The sequence below is a fragment of the Oncorhynchus masou genome, chromosome 5, assembly GCF_036934945.1.
Source record: "Oncorhynchus masou masou isolate Uvic2021 chromosome 5, UVic_Omas_1.1, whole genome shotgun sequence".
Lineage (NCBI taxonomy): Eukaryota > Metazoa > Chordata > Actinopteri > Salmoniformes > Salmonidae > Oncorhynchus > Oncorhynchus masou.
This window is the reverse complement of record NC_088216.1, coordinates 76,519,764-76,540,608: the sequence shown is the minus strand read 5'-3', so window position 1 is coordinate 76,540,608 and position 20,845 is coordinate 76,519,764. Positions and strand designations below refer to the sequence as shown.

The following is a 20,845-nucleotide window of genomic DNA, read 5'->3' as shown; positions in this document are numbered from 1 at the left end:
GGGACTTGATTTTCCCACAGTAAACATTTTCTGCTGAGCAAAACTCTTTCAAATTAACATCCTCCCAGAGTATTCCATTCTACTACTATGCTTATATAATCCCCAGCAGGCTAAATCAGAAAGCCTTTATTCATATACAAGTCCCAGGAAAGGCATATCTTTGAGAGAATCTAGGGGCCAGCACAAAATGGCTACAGGAACAACAGGCAGGACTGATTGCTCCATGGTTGGTTCTCCATGTTCTTTGTCCCCTCGTCCGGGATAAAGAGCAGCTAACTCTGAAGATTGGCCGAGAGAGGCTGCTGGAAAAGCTTGTTAAAAACCGGGTTCCGAGCTTCTATGCCTCAGAAATAGAGAGGTTCTTCTGATGAAGAGGAAGACTGCAAACAAAACAGGTAGAAACGGTGGTCTATCTGTTAGCAGATAATTGGTGAATTATTTAGGATACAGCGTGAGTATGAACACATTCATGTCCGACATATTACAATATGATAAGAGAGAGAGATAACAGAGAGTACCCAGCAAACTGGGAACATTCCAAGAACATTAGCTTAGATTCCCATGAAGATCTAGTTAGACTTTTATCTAACATTGGGATGATAACGTCTCAAAATATATATATGTTTTTATGTTTTAAATTAAATATCCTTGGAATGTTCTCATGATATTAATTTAAATGTTGTGCACAACATCTGAAACAACCACCACAGAACGTTCCCAAAAAGTTATCATTAGGTTTCCAGGTAATGTCATAACACAATGTACCAGTAATATTTTCCCAGCAAACCAAAATTGGTTATGTGAATGTTCCCAGAAAATTTGCAAGGTTGTGGCAAATGTTCTCATAACACAAAACTGTCCAGTCGTGCGGATGATTATACAATATTAGTATAAAACATTCATCTGATATTGCAAGAACGTTCACAAAACACACTAAAGGTTCCCAGAATGTTTCATATGGTTGTGGGAACAGTCTGATAGGAACATGGTGGGGACATCACAAAAGATATGTTCCCAAAACACAAAAAACTGTCCAGTTGTGTTGTGCAGATGATTATACAATGTTTCTTTTAGGGTGCAAAAAAACATTCACCTGATGTGACGAGAACTTTCCCGAAACACAGTTTTTATGTTCTTAAACAGTTATAACACATTTGTCTAGGTTGTGGGAACATTGTGGGGATATATCAAGAGATCCCAATACACTACCCACACTGTTCCCACAACCTCATTAAACTTTTAAAGTACTCAGAAAGGCTGTTCTGTCAACATTCTTGCAACATAAAAGGAATGTTTTGTGCACTCTGATACAAACATTATCTGAATGTCAGTACAATTGCACAGTTTTAGTGTTTTGGGAACCTTTGTCTTGTCATATCTCCACAACTTTCCAAGGTTGGTTGTGGGAACAGTGTGGGTACATTGCAAGAGATATGTTCCCAAAACACAACATATGCTCAGCTGTGATGACATTCATATAATGTTTAAGTTAGGTTGCACAGGACATTCCCTTAATGTTGTAAGAATGTTTACAGACTAAATGTGTTCTAGGAATGTTCTTGCAACATCGGGTGAATGTTTTATATAAAAATGATATAATCATTAGCACAACTGGACAGTTTTGTGTTATGAGAACATTTTCCGTAACCTAACAAATGTCCTGGGAACTTTCACAGAACCAATTTTGGTTTGTTGGTTAGAGAGAAAATAAAGGGTGACTGCGAGATTACAGCCCCAGCAGGTACGCGTTCACTTTTGTCAATTTTTGGATGACTCCCAACGAGAGAGTTATGCCCATTGTGCACACACACACACACACACACACACACACACACACACACACACACACACACACACACACACACACACACACACACACACACACACACACACACACACACACACACACACACACACACACACACACACACACACACACACACACACACAGTGGGAACACTACTGCCATATCCTATTATGTTACAGTAAGCAAGTGTTGACTGATACACAGAGGAGCAGCACACAGTGCTCAGCTCACACCGTTGGAGGCTGCTGAGGTCAAGGACGTCAGTGGAATAGTACATTATGAACCACATGGAAACCAAGCTTGATATCATTCCATTGACTCCATTCCAGAAGTTAATATGTCCTGTCCTCCCCGCAGCCCAGGACCCCCTCAGAAACACAATGAGGCATCTCAAGGATTTATCCTGTTTGAACATGTGCAATGAAAAACGTTGTATGTAACCTAGCACAACAGGGCGGTAGGTAGCCTACCGGCCAGTAACTGAAGGGTCGCTGGTTTGAATCCCTGAGCCAGCAAAGTGGAAAAATCTGCTGTTCTGCCCCTGAGCAAGGCAGTTAACCTCCTACAACAACTGGGCGCTGATGACGTGGATGTCTATTAAAGCAGCACCTCTCTGATGCAGAAGACACATTTTGGTTGAATGTATCCAGTTGTGCAACTGCTAGGTATCCTATTTCCTTCCCCAAAAAGGTCCGATCGTGTGTGTGGATGCCTGTGCAGCTTGGTACTTACAGCCCTTATAGATGTCTGTTGGGATCTGGACGGCGCTGTAGGAGTAGTTGACCTTGTTTTTAAAGTTGGGATCGTCCACAAACTCCAGCTTCATGGAGTAGGGGTTCTCCATCAGGTTCTCTTCCCCATCTCCGTCCTCCGTCTGCACAGAGAGACATACACAGAGAAAGAAACACACTGTTAATGAGATAAGTACAGTACAGGAGGAAATGCAGACAGACGAACGCAAACAGATATCCGCCCCGCAAAGCCACAGACAAACAGGAACACACTCACAAAGGATTGAATGCACAGGCACACGCACATACTCTCACGCACACACACACAGAAGCACACATGCACATACTCTCACGCACACACACACACAGAAGCACACATGCACATACTCTCACGCACACACACACAGAAGCACACATGCACATGCACACACACACAGAAGCACACATGCACATACTCTCACGCACACACACACACAGAAGCACACATACACATACTCTCACGCACACACACACAGAAGCACACATACACATACTCTCACACACACACAGAAGCACACATACACACTCCTGGATTAAACTACAAAAACAGCAATTACATCGCTTTTTAGGCTGGGTTTGGATTCTATTCTTTGCCTCGTCACAAAGCAACAGCAGGTATCAAAGTAGACACACAACAGTTGGAATCAATTAGTGTCCAAGATGGCTATCACAGACACATTAGGTGGCACACAAATTAAGTCTGACAATAATAACTAACAACCAACACTACTTAATCACAGCTTTCTCTGCCACCCACACAGGCTGCATCTCCACTAAGCCCATGCAGTGTTAGGTTAGGAAGCCAGCTGGAGCTGCCTTGTGTTATGTTAGACATTCAGAACAACAGAATGTCTATTATTCTGTAGTCTACCCACTAGCACACAACACAGAGCTATAGAGCTATAATGTGTTTACTGAGAGGATGACCTCTTCCATTAGTATTTAGCTGGGTTAGCCCGGTACATTACTTTCACAAAGTGACAAATGTCAAATAAGGACAAGAGAAATGTGGGAGTAAAACTTTTCCTATTAATGTGACATTTAGGATTCAATCTTGATTAGCTATCGACAGAGGGCAAGCCTTGCCTTTTCAAGAGCCAATCGTGAAAATAAATAGGAGTTAGATCTAAACACATCCTCTGGTGGAGCTTATTCATTTATCTGTGCCTCCAAATCCTAAGGGATCTCACTAATATGCTGCAAGGTGCATACTGACAAAATATAGCACATACTGTTTCTAATACCATAAATGTAATCTCCGTTAACCGAGAAGTAAAATTTTGCGTAATTTGGTCAGCTGCATGATTAACTTCTGTGTTCATACAGGGCCTTCAGTTAGTATTAATACCCCTTGACTTATTCTGAATTCAAAATGGATTAAATATATTAATTTCTCACCCACCTACACACAATACCTTATAATGACAAAGTGAAAACATGTTTTTAGAAATGTTTGCAGATTTATTGAAAATTAAATATAGAATATCTTTACATAAGTGTTCATACCCCTGAGTCAATACTTTGTAGAAGCACATTGACAGTGATTACAGCTGTGCGGCTTTCTGGGTAAGTCTCTAAGAACTTTCCACACCTGAATTGTGCAACATTTTGTCACGTTCTGACCTTTATTTCCTTTGTTTTGTATTTATTTAGTATGGTCAGGGCGTGAGTTGGGTGGGTAGTCTATGTTTGTTTTTCTATGTTTTGGGGTATTTCTATGTTTCGGCCTAGTATGGTTCTCAATCAGAGGCAGGTGTCATTAGTTGTCTCTGATTGAGAATCATACTTAGGTAGCTTGGGTTTCACTGTGTGTTTGTGGGTGATTGTTCCTGTCTCTGTGTTTGTTGCACCAGTCAGGGCTGTTTCGGTTTTTGACGTTTGTTGTTTTTGTATTGTTTGTGTTTACTTCATCATTAAAAGATGTATCTAACGAACCACGCTGCATTTTGGTCCGATCCTTGTTCCACCTCTTCGTCAGAGGAGGAGTTAGAAGAACCGCATTACACATTTGCTCATTTATTCTTTTCAAAATTCTTCAAGCCCTGTCAAATTGGTTGTTGATCATTACTAAACAACCATTTTCAGGTCGTGCCATAGATTTAAAAAAGATTTAAGTAAAAACTGCCGCTGAGGTACATTCACTGTCTTCTTGGTAAGCAAATCCAGTGTAGATTTGGCCTTGTGTTGTAGCTTAGTGTCCTGCTGTCTGGTGGAAAGCACACTGAACCAGGTTTTCCTCTAGGATTTTGCCTGTGCTTATTTCCATTACATTTATTTTTTATCCTGAAAAACTCCCCAGTCCTTAACAATTACAATTATACCCATAACATGATGCAGCCACCACTATGTTTGAAAATATGGAGAGTGGTACACAGTGATGTGTTGTATTGGATTTGCCCCAAACATAACACTTTGTATTCAGGGCAGTATTACTTTAGTTGCAAACAAGATGCATATTTTGGAATATATTTATTCTGTACAGGCTTCCCTCTTTTCCCTCTGTCAATTATGTTAGTATTGTGGAGTAACTAGAATATTGTTGATCCATCCTCAGTTTTTTCCTATCACAGACATTAAACTCTAACTGTTTAAAAGTCACCATTGGCCTCATGTTAAAATCCCTGAGCAGTTTCCTTCCTCTCATGTATCTTCGTAGTGACTGGGTGTACTGATACACCATTTGAAGTGTAATTAATAACTTCAACATCCTCAAAGGGATATTCATTGTTTTTCATTGCTTTTTTATTTGTACCCATCTACTAATAGGTGCCCTTCTATACGAGGCATTGGAAATCCTCCCTGGTCTTTATGGTTGAATCTGTGTTTGAAATTCACTGCTCGACTGAGGGATCTTACAGATAATTGTATGTGTGGGGTACAGAGATGAAGTAGTCATTCAAAAATCATGTTTTACACAATTATTGCACAAGGAGTGAGTCCATGCAACTTATTATATGACTTGTTAAGTACATTTTTAGTCCTGAACTTATTTAGGCTTGCCATAACAAAGGGTATGAATACTTATTGACTGAAGACATTTTATCTTTTCATTTTTAATTAACTAGTAAATATGTTGAAAAACACAATTCCACTTTGACATTATGGGGTATTGAGTGTAGACCAGTGACTCAACTAACATTTGTTAAAAAAAATGAATTCAGGCTGTAACACAACAGAATGTAGAAAATGTCAAGTACTGTATGTGAATACTTTCTGAAGGTCCTGTACATATTAGAAATGGAGAGTTCCGGTCTTCACCCTCCGATCTGTGTGGGCACATGTGTGAAGCACTGGAGTTTAAGCACCGCCTTAAACATCCAAATAACCAGTGACGAAAACCCCAACACTGAAGCTAATACTGCTCGGATCTCACGCATCCCATTCAGTCCTGGCAGATTCTCTCGGTCACACGCAGAATCTGCCCACGGAGAGATTACCACCATTGAGAAGGCATGAGAGGAAGCCATGCTGAATCTATAGCATACCATCAGGAAAGGGAAGCCAAGACATACAATTCTTAATCTACTCACAAAATACGTATATACTGTGCATACTGTATTATAAGTGTAATAAAATACAATCCTAAAACTGACAGACACATGTCAGTGCATAACACAAATACTCACACATCCGAAGAGGAGGGTGGTGGCAGGCAGAACAAACAAATAAACTAAGACAAAAAACAAATACTCAAATACAGTACAGTACAATACAATACAGTACAGTACACACTGAGACATGCCCATATATCTCTCTTTAATGGAGTAGCAAGGGTTCATTGGATTTGACATGGTAGAAACTGTTTGTTTTTCACAAATTTGTATTCAAGCCTCATGCTCTGTGCAGGAATTGATCGATGGCCTGTCTTTAATTGTCTATTAAAAAGCAATTGCAAGCTGTTGTTGGAAGTGAAGGTAAGAGCAGAGCAGGCCGACAGTTGTGAAGATAGTCCACTGAATGTCAACGATAACGACATTTTAGTGACAGACCAGGACAACATGCTACCTTACAGGAAACGCATCATCAGACATATGTCAACTGTCTCTGTCTCCCGCTCTGCGTGTGTCGCTCTCACACATACACATGCAGTACATGTACATACACGATTGTAAATCAAAGGTGACAAACATAGGCAAAAATCGATACAAACGTTCCGTTATAAAACTCACACTCCAGGCTATACTTTATGGCTGCACTCTCTGGCTACACTCTCTGGCTACACTCTCTGGCTGCACTCTCTGGCTGCACTCTCTGGCTACACTCTCTGGCTATACTCTCTGGCTACACTCTCTGGCTATACTCTCTGGCTACACTCTCTGGCTATACTCTCTGGCTACACTCTCTGGCTACACTCTCTGGCTACACTCTCTGGCTACACTCTCTGGCTACACTCTCTGGCTATACTCTCTGGCTACACTCTCTGGATATACTCTCTGGCTACACTCTCTGGATATACTCTCTGGCTACACTCTCTGGCTACACTCTCTGGCTACACTCTCTGGATACACTCTCTGGCTATACTCTCTGGCTACACTCTCTGGATATACTCTCTGGCTACACTCTCTGGATATACTCTTCTGGCTACACTCTCTGGATATACTCTCTGGATATACTCTCTGGCTACACTCTCTGGCTACACTCTCTGGATATACTCTCTGGCTACACTCTCTGGCTATACTCTCTGGCTACACTCTCTGGATATACTCTCTGGCTACACTCTCTGGACTCTCTGGCTACACTCTCTGGCTACACTCTCTGGCTACACTCTCTGGCTATACTCTCTGGCTATACTCTCTGGCTACACTCTCTTTCTATACTCTCTGGCTACACTCTCTGGCTTTACTCTCTGGATATGGCCCTTGTGTCATCACTTTAATCTCTGCCAGGTTTCCCCTTTCTTATGCAGACTTACAAAAACCTACCATACTTGACACTCCCCATCTCTGAGTCCTATCTCTCCCTATTCACCCCTCACCACACATTTGACAGTAAGAACATTACAATACAACTTCCACAGACACATTTTCAATTTATATCGCTTAAACGGTCTCCTATTCCTCAACTCATCTATTAATTCTGTCTAAACCTTCCTGTTCGTTTTTTCACTCTTTGCCTGTCAATCATCTCCAACTGCATCCCAATATGAACCTGCCCCACTCAACCATGAGTTAAGGTGCGTGGAACAGGGACGTGATAAGATGTGCTGCTTTTAACTGTGAAAAGGTAAAAGTGGATTGTGTGGCAGTGACATTGAAGATTGGTTGACAAATATAATACTAGTCTAGCGATATTACAGCAAAGACAATGAATGTGTTCGTGATCATGCTTATTCATTTGCATCAGCAAGGGTGAGAGGGTTAGAGTTGGATGTTGGTCTATCAGAGAGATTCACTCGATTACTGATGCAGTCCTTCAAACACGCGAGGACATTGTGTTAAGGGCAGTTTGGTGGCATGGGTGATTAGGTAGGACTTGCTGGTTCATCGGTGAAGATGATTAGGTTAGAGATGCTGGTTTATCAGATACAGAGAAAGTGGGTTAGGAATGCTGGAAGTTCTGAAAAAAGTCTCTGGGTTAGAGGGTGAAGGGGATTGGCTTAGAGAAAATGGTTGCATTATTTACAGCGAAGTTGATTGGCTTAGAGAAAATGATTTCATTATTTACAGTGAAGATGATTGGCTTAGAGAAGCTGAGTTATCAATAACGGTGAAGGTGATTGGCTTCAGAAACCCCTTGTGCATCAGCAGCGTACTATGGAGTCCCTTCCCAGTGTTTGTTTATCCCTCAGCCTGACTGTCATTTCAGTGAGGCCCTTTTTCCCCGAAGAGCCCAATCATAATTAACCAAGGCAGCTTCTAATTAGGAGCTAAATAAATCCACACAGGAAAGACTGATTGGTTCATTTTCTTCAGCCATCCACCACCTGTTTTGCTCGATTCATTACCCAAATTGTTAATTTCATCTCCCCATTCTCAATGTTTTATTCAAAGGTTGAAGAGGCCAGGAGCAACCTTTTGAAGACTCTTTTATTTCCACCTTTAACCATCCAGGGCCCCCCCAGACTACAATCATCTCTCGCTCCTGATCCAGCTTATCCCTTTGATATTATTGTGTGTGTGAGTGTGTGTGCAACCAGTTTGAAATGGCTAGCTAGTTAGCGATGCACGCTAGTAGCTTTTCAATCGGTGAAATCACTAGCTCTGAGACTTTGAAGTAGTTGTTTCACTCGGCTTTTGTGGAGCAATAGGTAATGATGCTTCATGGAAGGCAGCTGTTGATGTTTTCAGAGGGTCCATGGTTCGAGCCTAGTTGGCTCAGCTGCGCAGAAGGAGATGGTCAAAGAGGGGTGAGTGTAACCGGTATGAAATGGCTAGCTAGTTAACGGTGTGCGCTCGTGACGTCACTCGCTCTGAGACCTTGAAGTAGAAACAAACTTGGTTTTCACAGTGTAATGTAATGCAAAGAAAAACAAAACACTAAATGACTGTGTTTCAAATGGAATGCCAAGCTAGAATAATAATAGTTTTGCCAGCTAGATGGCCGACATCTCTGCTACTTGCCCTCAACCAAATCGTCATCTTGGAACATAATTTACAATTTATACGTATTTCACTAGCAGTCAAATAACAGTATCAAATCAAAGTGAGATAATGCATAACACAGACCATTGCAATTTCACCCCGAGTGAGCGGTGTATGTTCCCTGCTGAAGCCTAAGTAATAATCTTCTATTGGGGGGCCTGATCTTGTCTCTTTCATTTGGGTATTTCTTGCAGAGAGATTTCCCCCAAACAATGGCAGAAAATACAACTCTAAAATCAATAACATATTATTCTACACTCCTAGAAGATATGTGCTAAGAAGAACCATACAGGGTTCTTCAGTTTGTCCCCATAGGGGAATGCTTTTTGGTGCTGTTTAGAACGCTTTGCAGAGGGTTATATCTAGAACCCTCTATTTAGGGTTCTTCAAAGAACCCCCTGTATATGGTTCTACCTAGAACCCTCTATGAAGGGTTGTACCAAGGACAATTGTATCATCTAAAGGTTCTTCCTAGAAACTTCCGAGAACCCTTTTATCTTTGGACAGCGCTTCATAGAACCCTCTATGAACGGTTCCACCAGCCTTATTAGCCTTTAACAATGTATTATTTAAGAATATATATATATATATGGCTTTTATTTGAGGGCCTAGTTATACCCTAACACAGTGGTGTTATGAATCTCCTAGTTTACAGGCCAAATGAGGCCTGTAAGTCACACTATCCTGGCTTGCAAAGCAATGTGTAATTCCTATTGGAATCCAGCCAGGGTAAGGATATCCAACTTGTGGAATTTTGTACCACCCGGAACCTACATTCAGAATGACTGGCAGGGAGGAATGAATACTGAGACTGCCTCAATCATCTGGACTTGAACAACCATCTCAGTAACTAACGGGTTCAATAACTTCAACAGATTGGATTAGTTTAGAAAACTGTATGTTATTTATCTTTGTGTAGCATAAAATTAATCAACCAATCAATGTACATGCAAAAACACAGATATTACAGTAAAACAAACAATTCTGAAAATTATCTATGCAATAGAGTATGCTGGGAAATATTACTGTATATATGGTTCTACATAGAACCTTTCTTGTCTGCCAAAGAATGCTTCTTGACTGAATTATTTTAATCGTCAAATAACCCTTTCTTCAAAAACAGTTCTTAGGATGTTAAAGGTTGTAGGTAGAACCCTTTGCCTTACAAAGAATCCTTGTCTTCCAAAATGGGTTCTTCTGATCAAAACGGTTCTTGGTAGAACCCTATCCATCTGCAAAGAACCCTTTTGGAACCCCTTTTTCTAAGAGTGAACTGATAGCAAATGCGGTGGTGCTGGGACCAAAAAGACAGGCCAAGACATCATGTCTATGACATTTAATGTGTCCATGTGTGTGTCTGTGTGTATTAAATTCATAGTAAGAGGGATTTATAATTGGAACCTGACAATGAAAACAGTTAATTGTCAAAAGCCCAGGATTAGATTAGAGTTTATTAGTCACATGCACAGGGGACAGGGGGAGCAGATCACTGACTAGTGGTGGCTATTCAGCATCCTGATGGTCTGGGGGTTGAATCGATTGGCCAGTCTGAGTGATGGAACAGGGCGTAGCTTGGGTGGCTGAGGTCCCTGATGATCTTCTTAGCCTTCCTGTGTCAACTATTTCTATTTCCTATTTCGCAACAAAGCATCCTTCACTCATGCTGCCAAACATACCCTTGTAAAACTGACCATCCTACCAATCCTCGACTTCGGCGATGTCATTTACAAAATAGCCTCCAATACCCTACTCAACAAATTGGATGCAGTCTATCACAGTGCCATCTGTTTTGTCACCAAAGACCCGTATTACTACCCACCATTGCGACATGTACGCTCTCGTTGGCTGGCCCTCGCTTCATACTCGTCACCAAACCCACTGGCTCCAGGTCATCTACAAGACCCTGCTAGGTAAAGTCCCCCCTTATCTCAGTTCGCTGGTCACCATAGCATCACCCACCTGTAGCACGCGCTCCAGCAGGTATATCTCTCTGGTCACCCCCAAAACCAATTCTTTCTTTGGCTGCCTCTCCTTTCAGTTCTCTCCTGCCAATGACTGGAATGAACTACAAAAATCTCTGAAACTGGAAACACTTACAGTGGGCAGAACTAGTATTTGATACCCTGCCGATTTTTGCAGCTTTTCCTACTTATAAAGCATGTAGAGGTCTTTAATTTTATCATAGGTACACTTCAACTGTGAGAGACGGAATCTAAAACAAAAATCCAGAAAATCACATTGTATGATTTTTAAGTAATTAATTAGCATTTTATTGCATGACATAAGTATTTGATCACCTACCAACCAGTAAGAATTCCGGCTTTCACAGACCTGTTAGTTTTTCTTTAAGAAGCCCTCCTGTTCTCCACTCATTACCTGTATTAACTGCACCTGTTTGAACTCGTTACCTGTATAAAAGACACCTGTCCACACATTCAATCAAACAGACACCAACCTCTCCACGATGGCCAATTCTCAGAGAGCTGTGTAAGGACATCAGGGATAAAATTGTAGACCTGCACAAGGCTGGGATGGGCTACAGGACAGGACAATAGGCAAGCAGCTTGGTGAGAAGGCAACAACTGTTGGCGCAGTTATTAGGAAATGGAAGAAGTTCAAGATGACGGTCAATCACCCTCGGTCTGGGGCTCCATGCAAGATCTCACCTCGTGGGGCATCAATGATCATGAGGAAGGTGAGGGATCAGCCCAGAACTACACAGCAGGACCTGGTCAATGACCCGAAGAGAGCTGGGACCACAATCTCAAAGAAAACCATTAGTAACACACTACGCCGTGTTACTAATGGTTTTCTTTGAGACTGTGGTCCCAGCTCTCTTCGGGTCATTGACCAGGTCTTGCTGTGTAGTTCTGGGCTGATCCCGCCGCACGCAAGGTCCCCCAGCTCAAGCCAGCGCATGTCCAGGCCCGTCTGAAGTTTGCCAATGACCATCTGGATGATCCAGTGGAGGAATGGGAGAAGGTCATGTGGTCTGATGAGACAAAAATAGAGCTTTTTGGTCTAAACTCCACTTGCCGTGTTTGGAGGAAGAAGTAGGATGAGTACAAGCCCAAGAACACCATCCCAACTTTGAAGCATCGAGATGGCAACATCATTCATTGGGGATGCTTTTCTGCAAAGGGGACAGGATGACTGCACCATATTGAGGGGAGGATGGATGGGGCCATGTATCGCGAAATCTTGGCCAACAACCTCCTTCCATCAGCAAGAGCATTGAAGGTAGGTCGTGGCTGGGTCTTCCAGCATGACAACGACCTGAAACACACAGCCAGGGCAACTAAGGAGTGGCTCCATAAGAAGCATCTCAAGGTCCTGGAGTGGCATAGCCAGTCTCCAGCTCCGAACCCAATAGAAAATCTTTGGAGGGAGCTGAAAGTCCGTATTGGCCAGCGACAGCCCCGAAATCTGAAGGATCTGGAGAAGGTCTGTATGGAGGAGTGGGCCAAAATCCCTGCTGAGGTGTGTGCAAACCTGGTCAAGAACTACAGGAAACGCATGATCTCTGTAATTGCAAACAAAGGTTTCTGTACCAAATATTAAGTTTTGCTTTTCTGATGTATCAAATACTTATGTCATGCAATAAAATGCGATTGAATTACTTAAAAATCATACAATGTGATTTTCTGTTTTTTTTTATATTCTGTCTCTCACAGTTGAAGTGTACCTTTGATAGAATTTACAGACCTCTACATGCTTTGTAAGTAGGGAAACCTGAAAAATCGGCAGTGTATCAAATACTTGTTCTCCCCACTGTATCTCCCTCACTAGCTTTAAGCACCAGTTGTCAGAGCAGCTCACAGATTACTGCACCGGTACATAGCCCACCTATAATTTAGCCCAAACAACTACCTCTTTCCCTACTGTATTTTTATTTTATTTATTTTGCTATTTTGCACCCCATTATTTTTATCTCTACTTTGCACATTCTTCCATTGCAAATCTACCATTCCAGTGTTTTACTTGCTATATTGTATCTACTTTGCCACCATGGCCTTTTTTTGCCTTTACCTCCCTTATCTCACCTCATTTGCTCACATCGTATATAGACTTGTTTATACTGTATTATTGACTGTATGTTTGTTTTACTCCATGTGCAACTCTGTGTTGTTGTATGTGTCGAACCGCTTTGCTTTATCTTGGCCAGGTCGCAATTGTAAATGAGAACTTGTTCTCAACTAGCCTACCTGGCTAAATAAAGGTGGGGGGAACAACTGGTGTTGAAGAGTCTCTGTCATGCCTTCTTCATCATGGTGTCCGTGGTGTCCGTGAGGATGGGGGGGGGAGTGTCCGTGAGGATGGGGGAGTGCCCAACCTGGCTCCTCCTGAATTCCACAATCAGCTCCTTTGTTTTGCTGATGCTGAGGGAGAGGTTATTTACCTGGCACCCCGCCGTCAGAGTGCCTACCTCCTCTTTGTAGGCCGTCTCGTCGTAGTTGGTAATCAGGTCTACCTACTACTGTGGTGTCTCAGCAAACTTGATGATGGAGTTGGCACTGTGTGAGGCCATGCAGTCGTGGGTTTACAGGGAGTACAGGAGGGGACTTGTTGAAGATCAGTGTGGAGGAGATGACGTTGCCTACTTTCACCACCTGGGGGTGGCCCGTCAGGAAGTCCAGGACCCAGTTGCATAAGGATGAGTTCAGTCCCAGGGCCTTGAGCTTTGTGGTGAGCTAAGACGACACTATGGTATTGAAGGCCGATCTGTAGTCAGTGAACAGCATCCTCACAAATGCATTCCTTTTGTTCAGGTGGGTGAGGGCAGTGTGCAGTGCAATGGCAATTGCATTGTCCTTGGATCTGTCTGGGGCGGTAAGCGAAGTGGAGAGGGTCGAGTGTGTCGGAGAGGTAGGAGGTGATATAGACTTTGACTAGCCTCTCGAAGCACTTCATGATGACGGAAGTGAGTGCTAGGTGGTGGTAATCATGCAGTTCAGTTACTTTCCCTTTATTGGGCACAGGGATGATAGTGGATATCTTGAAGCAGGAGGGAACAACTGCCTGAGCTAGAGAGAGATTGAAAATGTCAGAAAACACATCAGCTAGCTTGTCTGCACACACATGCTCTGAGGACATGGCGAGAGAAGCCGTCTGGGTCGGCAGCCTTGCGAGGGTTAACACGTTTGAATGACTTACATATGTCCTCCGTGGAGACCGTAAGCATGTGGCCCTTGTTATCGTCAGGGGTTCACCTCTGCAGCACAGAGTCGTAATGCTTGAAGCGTGAGAAAAAGGTGTTTAGCTTGTCCGGTAGCGCGGCGTTTGTGTTCGCAACATGACTGGCTTTCTTTTTGTAATCTGTGATCGTTAGAAGCCCAAGACACATACGCCCCATGCCCGACCAGCTGATTTGCTCCTTCACTTTGTCTCTATACGTGTGTGTCTCATCATCTTGATCAATCTGCGCAGGTCGTATTTGTACTGTTTAACCATACAATTGTCCTCGGTCACCTTGCCGTGTTTATAAGCAGCGAGAGTTGGGTAAGGATATGGGCAAGACTAGTGGGCTAGACTTCAAGATAGTTTTAACATGAGGTGTTATTCATCCCACTACTAAGCAATCCCATCCAATGGTTCCTCCACACATACTACTGTGGAATATTCCTTTAAAAAATGAATAGCCGCTATATGCTGTTTTTACGTCTGGACACAGAGAACCGGAGATGGAGGATACAGACAGTGTCACCTTTTGGGCAGGCAGAACTGTGGTGGTACTCACTTACGTTCCCAAGGGTACTGTGGGATACGGGTGCCACAAAGGCCATCAATTCAAAGTTGTGAGCGATACGGAGTCCAGAACATCTGGCGAACATTCTAATTATGGAGTGTTTATACTGGAGGGGTGGAGGGACGCACTACAACCCGGGAGAGAAAGGGATGATTGGATGAACAGAGATGGGGAGAGGAGGGACGGAGAAGACAGGACAGAGGTTAGGTTAGAGGGAGGGTACAGGAGTAAGGGTCAGTTGGAGAGAGTAAACACTGTGGACCAGTGACAGGACACAGGGTGGTGATGGAGGTGAAGGAATAGGAGGGTGGAAAAGAAGTAGGAAGCAGTGGGAGATGGAAAAAGGATAGAGGATGCTGGAGAAACTAAACACTCCTCCAAAAGCTCCCTCACTTACCTCTTCATAACCAGTCACTTGGTTCTGGACACAATGGAGGTGGGGTGACCTTTAGCGGTATGCTGTGGTGCGCCATGGGTTTAGTCAGGGGCTTGGCCTCAGCAGAACCATTTTAATGATGACCGATGTCCTCCAATTAGACGTGTTGACAGGCCCTAAAGTGCTGTGTCATTAATCACAGGAGGGCTGCCTCCGCACACCATGAAAATCACACCGTGATTTATAACATAGCTAGCTCTTCTCTCTGTCCGTCCACATATTTCTCTATCTCCATCTTTTTCTTTTTTCTCTCTCTGTCCCACCATTACTCTCCTCTGTCTCTCTCTGTCTCCGTCATCTTTCTCTCTCTCCTTCATCTCTCTCTCTCTCTCTCCTCTGTCTCTCCCTACTTATTCATTCCTTCCTTCCTTTTGTGCTCGGACAATGTAGGGAATTCATGCATTTGATACTGATAGCCAATTAATCAGGTGGCTTGGTAGCACAAAGAGGAGTGGTGAGTCACTGTGACCTTTACATCTTCTGGAAGCACTAATAACTGTTCCCAGACCAGTGACAGACTAAGGCATTGTCAGGACACCCTGCATAGGGCTCCGAGAGGCGTTACTACAGACCCTGGTCTGATTCCAGGCTGTATCACAACCGGCCGTGATTGGGAGTCCCATAGGGTGGCACACAATTGGCCGGGGTTTGGCCAGGGTAGACCGTAATTGTAAATAAGAATTTGCTCTTAACTGACTTGCCTAGCTAAATAAAAATAAAATGCCTTCTACAGAGGATTGTGGACTCAGCAGGTGGATCTATAGGTGACTCATATTAATAGCGACGTTACATGAGGTCTCGATAGTTACTATACAGCCATGTACAGTTGAAGTCGCAAGTTTACATACACCGTAGCCAAATACATTTAAACTCAGTTTTTCACAACTCCTGACATTTAATCCTAGTAAACATTCCCTGTCTTAGGTCAGTTAGGATCACCACTTCATTTTAAGAATGTGAAATGTCAGAATAATAGTAGAGAGAATGATTTATTTAGGCTTTTATTTCTTTCATCACATTCCCAGTGGGTCAGAAGTTTACATACACTCAATTAGTATTTGGTAGCATTTATTTTAAATAGTTTAACTTGGGTCAAACGTTTCGGGTAGCCTTCCATAAGCTTCCCACAATAAGTTGGGTGAATGTTGGCCTATTCTTCCTGACAGAGCTGGTGTAACTGAGTCTGGCCCACAAATCTTCTATGGGATTGAGGTCAGGGCTTTGTGATGGCCACTCCAATACCTTGACTAGTGTTGTCCTTAAGCCATTTTGCCACAACTTTGGAAGTATGCTACCAAGCTTTAACTTCCTGACAGATGTCTTGAGGTCATTGTCCATTTGGAAGACCCATTTGCGACCAAGCTTTAACTTCCTGATGAGATTGAGATGTTGCTTCAATATATCCACATAATATCCCCCCTCATGATGCCATCTATTTTGTGAAGTGCACCGGTCCCTACTGTAGCGAAGCACCATCACAACATGATGCTGCCACCCCTGTGCTTCACGGTTGGGATGGTGTTCTTCAGCTTGCAAGCCTCCCCCTTTTTCCTCCAAACATAACGATGGTCATTATGGCCAAACAGTTCTATTGTTGTTTCATCAGACCAGAGGACATTTCTTCCCATGTGTAGTTGCAAACTGTAATCTGGCTTTTTTTATGGCGGTTTTGGAGCAGTGGCTTCTTCCTTGCTGTCGATATAGGAATCGTTTTACTGTGGATATAGATACTTTAGTATATGTTTCCTCCAGCATCTTCACAAGGTCCTTTGCTGCTGTTCTGGCACTTTTCGCGCCAAAGTATCATCATCTTTAGGAAGACAGAATGCGTCTCCTTCCTGAGCGGTATGACGGCTGCGTGGTCCCATGGTGTTTATACTTGCGTACTATTTGTACAGATGAACGTGGTACCTTCAGGTGCTTGAAAATTCCCCAAGGAAATTGCTCCCAAATTGCTCCCAAGGATGAACCAGGTCTACAATTTTATTTCTGGGGTCTTGGCTGATTTCTGTTGATTTTACCATGATGTCAAGCCAAGAGACACTGAGTTTGAAGTTAGGCCTTGAAATACATCCACAGGTACACCTCCAATTAACTGAAATAATGTCAATTAGCCCATCAGAAGCTTCTAAAGCCATGACATCCTTTTCTGGAATCTTCCAAGATGGTTAAAGGCTCAGTCAAATTAATGTATGTAAATGTCTGACCCACTGGAATTGTAATACAGTGAAATATAAGTGAAATAATCTGTCTGTAAACAATTGCTGGAAAAATTACTTGTGTCATGCACAAAGTAGATGTCCTAACCGACTTGTCAAAACTATAGTTTGTTAACAATAATTTCTTTGGAGTTGTTGAAAAATTAGTTTTAATGACTCCAACTTAAGCGTATGTAAACTTCCGACTTCAACTGTATGTTTGGTATAGTCTAGGCCCACTATCCTGTCTTGTGTTTGGGTGTTCCTTGGTTATTTATTGGGGCATTGGTTGAGGTAAAACCCACAGAGTGCTGCTGACGTCCACAGTTGTATGTACTCCAGGGTTTTTCCTATCCTGGGAGGAAAGTAGGAGCTGCAGTCGCTGTCACATGCACAGAAGACATTTAGGGTTTAAAATACTCAGTAGATTGGTAGGGTTAGGTACTTCAGTTTTAGATAGTTCGGCAAGTTCACGAGGGCTTCATAGGGTTAAGAAATTGAGGTTAGGTATTAGGTACTCGACAGTTGGGGTGAGGTTACTTTAAGGTTTGACAGGTGGGGGTTATGTGCAGTTGGGGTTAGGTAGGTCCTTCAGGGTTTGGGGTTAGGTAGGTAAGTACTTCAGGGTTTGGGGTTAGGTAGGTAAGTACTTCAGGATTTGGGGTTAGGTCGGTAAGTACTTCAGGGTTTGGGTTAGGTAGGTAAGTATTTCATAGTTTGTGGTTAGGCAGGTATGTCTTCAGGGTTTGGGGTTAGGCAGGTAGGTCCTTCAGGGTTAGGTAGTTAGGTAGGTAGGTAGTTAGGTTCTTCAGGATTTGGGTTTAGGAAGGTTCTTCAGGGTTTGGGTTTAGGAAGGTCCTTCAGGGTTTGGGGTTAGGTAGGTCCTTCAGGGTTTTGGGATATGTATGTAGGTCCTTCAGGGTTTGGGGTTAGGTACACTCTTAGAAAAAAAGGTGCTATCGAGAACCTTTAAGGGTTATTTGACTGTCCCCATAGGAGAACACTTTGAAGAACCATTTTTTTGTTCCACATAGAACACTTTCCCCAGATGGTTCTACACAAAATCCTGGAACCAAAAAGGGTTATATTTGGAACCAAAAAGGGTTATCTTATGGGGACAGCCGAATAACCTTTTGGGAACCTTTTTTTCTAAGAGTGTAGGTAAGTCATTCAGTGTTTGGGGTTAGGTAGGTAAGTACTTCAGGGTTTGGGGTTAGGTAGGTAAGTACTTCAGGGTTTGGGGTTAGGTAGGTAGGTACATCATGGCTGACTGAATCTCTTGGGAGGACAGTTAGTGGGAGCTTGGTCACATGCATGGTGCTGGCCCCAGGCCTGTCACACACACTCATAGCCACAGTGTCAGCAGCATACTAACACACACAGACAGCCCGGAGGCCTGTGACCAGTGGGACAACAAGACGTACAGGGGAGCAGGATGGGCAGGACTGGGAGGACACACACCACTGTACTCACATAGTCTGATTCCGCTTTCGAATCATAGTACTCCATGTCGCTCTCCTGCGCGGAAAAGAAAGGTGAAAAGACAGGTGATGAGAGAAGATATAGCAGTGACTATATCCATTAGGCTCTTCTGCTGGTGTAGCTGTATGAAGATATCAAGGTTATATTCAGACACACTAGACAGCATGAGAATATAATCAGCATCACAGAACACTGGGGAGGTAGTGTGATGAAAGATTGTGGAATGGAACTTTGTGAAATGTGTTTCTGAGACGTGCTGTGTTTCTAATGCAGTACAGGATGCAATCTAGTAGTGTTGTAACGTGGTATTTATTATAATAGGAAATATAGTGCTATGCTGTATGCATGGCATGATTTACTATGGTGCAGTGGTTGTTAGCTGGATTTAGGATGAGTGTATAGAGTGGAATGAGCTAGCATTGCTCCCTAGAGCTCTCATCCACTGCTTATTGTCTGTTGAGTTCATGGTAAATAGCGCCTCTCATCTCAGAGGAGAAAGAAAAGACAGAGAACAGGACAGAAGCCAAGTTCATTGCAGCGTTCCCTGTACGCCCCCAAACCCCACAACCCCTACGCTCCCCAGCCCAGAGCTTGCCCCCTCCCTCTGACCCCCACCTCCTCGCCAGGGCTGCGTGCGGCACGGTGCGGCATAAGTCTGGGCCCGCCTCAATATCATTGGGAGGGAGACTGGATGAGGACACGCTCTCAAGGGCACTGGAGTGACTGCTTCTCCCGCTGTGGAGGAGCTCTGCTCATTCTCTGACAGCAGAGGAGAGGAGAGGCTGAGGGAGCCCTTCACTCACACACACACAAACACACACACACACACACACACACACACATACCCATCTCTCTCTCTCTCTTTCTCCCTCTCACACTGTCTCTCTCTCTCCCTCTCACACTGTCTCTCTCTTTCTCTCTCTCACACTCACACTCTCTCTCTCCCTCTCACACTCTCTCTCACTGTCTCTCTCTCTCTCACTGTCTCTCTCTCTCACACTGTCTCTCTCTCTCTCCCTCTCACACTCTCTCTCACTGTCTCTCTCACTGTCTCTCTCTCCCTCTCACACTGTCTCTCTCTCTCTTTCTCTCTCACTGTCTCTCTCTCTCTCCCTCTCACACTGTCTCTCTCTCACTGTCTCTATCTCTCCCTGAGACAGTCCAGTCTCAATGTGTCCGTGACCAGGACCCGGGCTGGCCTCCAGCACTAATCAGGGAGTCAGTCATCAGCTAACCACGGCTCAGCTCAGCCCCAAACAACCCACACAGACAGACGGACAGACGCAGCCTGACCCAAACTCCTATTGACACTTAACATGAGGCAGGGCCTTGCCTAGGGGGGCCTCCGGACCGGGAAAGCAGAGAAGCAGAGTCCTCTCCCTTCAGACCGATGCTCGTTATCCTCCAGTACCAGAACACTCTTCTCTCTACACAGCAGACATGCATGATCTGGATAGGCAGTGGGACAAGGAGAGAAGATGTGGAAAGGGGGGGGGTAGTTGAGGGATGTAAACAGGAAGACACTTATAGACGGTACATAAGGGTGGTGGGTATGGAAAAAGAAACATGTCAAATTTGCAGTTTCACATGTGAAAATGCATGTGAAACTTCACACGTGTCCGAAAACCACGTCTGACGCACGTGTCTGTTTTTCCCAAGTGACATTTTTCACATGCGATTTGTTCACATGTGAAAATGTATTTTAAATGCGGCACGTGTCTGACTCATGTGAAATGTTTATACTACCGTTCAGAAGTTTGGGGTCACTTTGAAATTTCCTTAATTTTTTGTCCATTAAAATAACATCAAATTGATCAGAAATACA

At 43.5% G+C, this 20,845-nt stretch overlaps 1 protein-coding gene across 2 annotated transcripts in view; it reads right to left on the bottom strand.

Annotated features, from left to right (window-relative positions):
• The window catches only part of LOC135540277 (voltage-dependent calcium channel subunit alpha-2/delta-2-like), a 308,846-nt gene that overhangs the window by 106,382 nt on the left and 181,619 nt on the right, over positions 1-20,845 (bottom strand). For both annotated transcript variants that reach the window (XM_064966836.1, XM_064966837.1), the window contains exons 5-6: positions 19,012-19,056; positions 2,540-2,681 (exon numbers count right to left, since the gene is read on the bottom strand). In XM_064966836.1, coding sequence (XP_064822908.1) covers positions 2,540-2,681; positions 19,012-19,056 — 187 coding nt within the window. The remainder of the gene's footprint in view (positions 1-2,539; positions 2,682-19,011; positions 19,057-20,845) is intronic.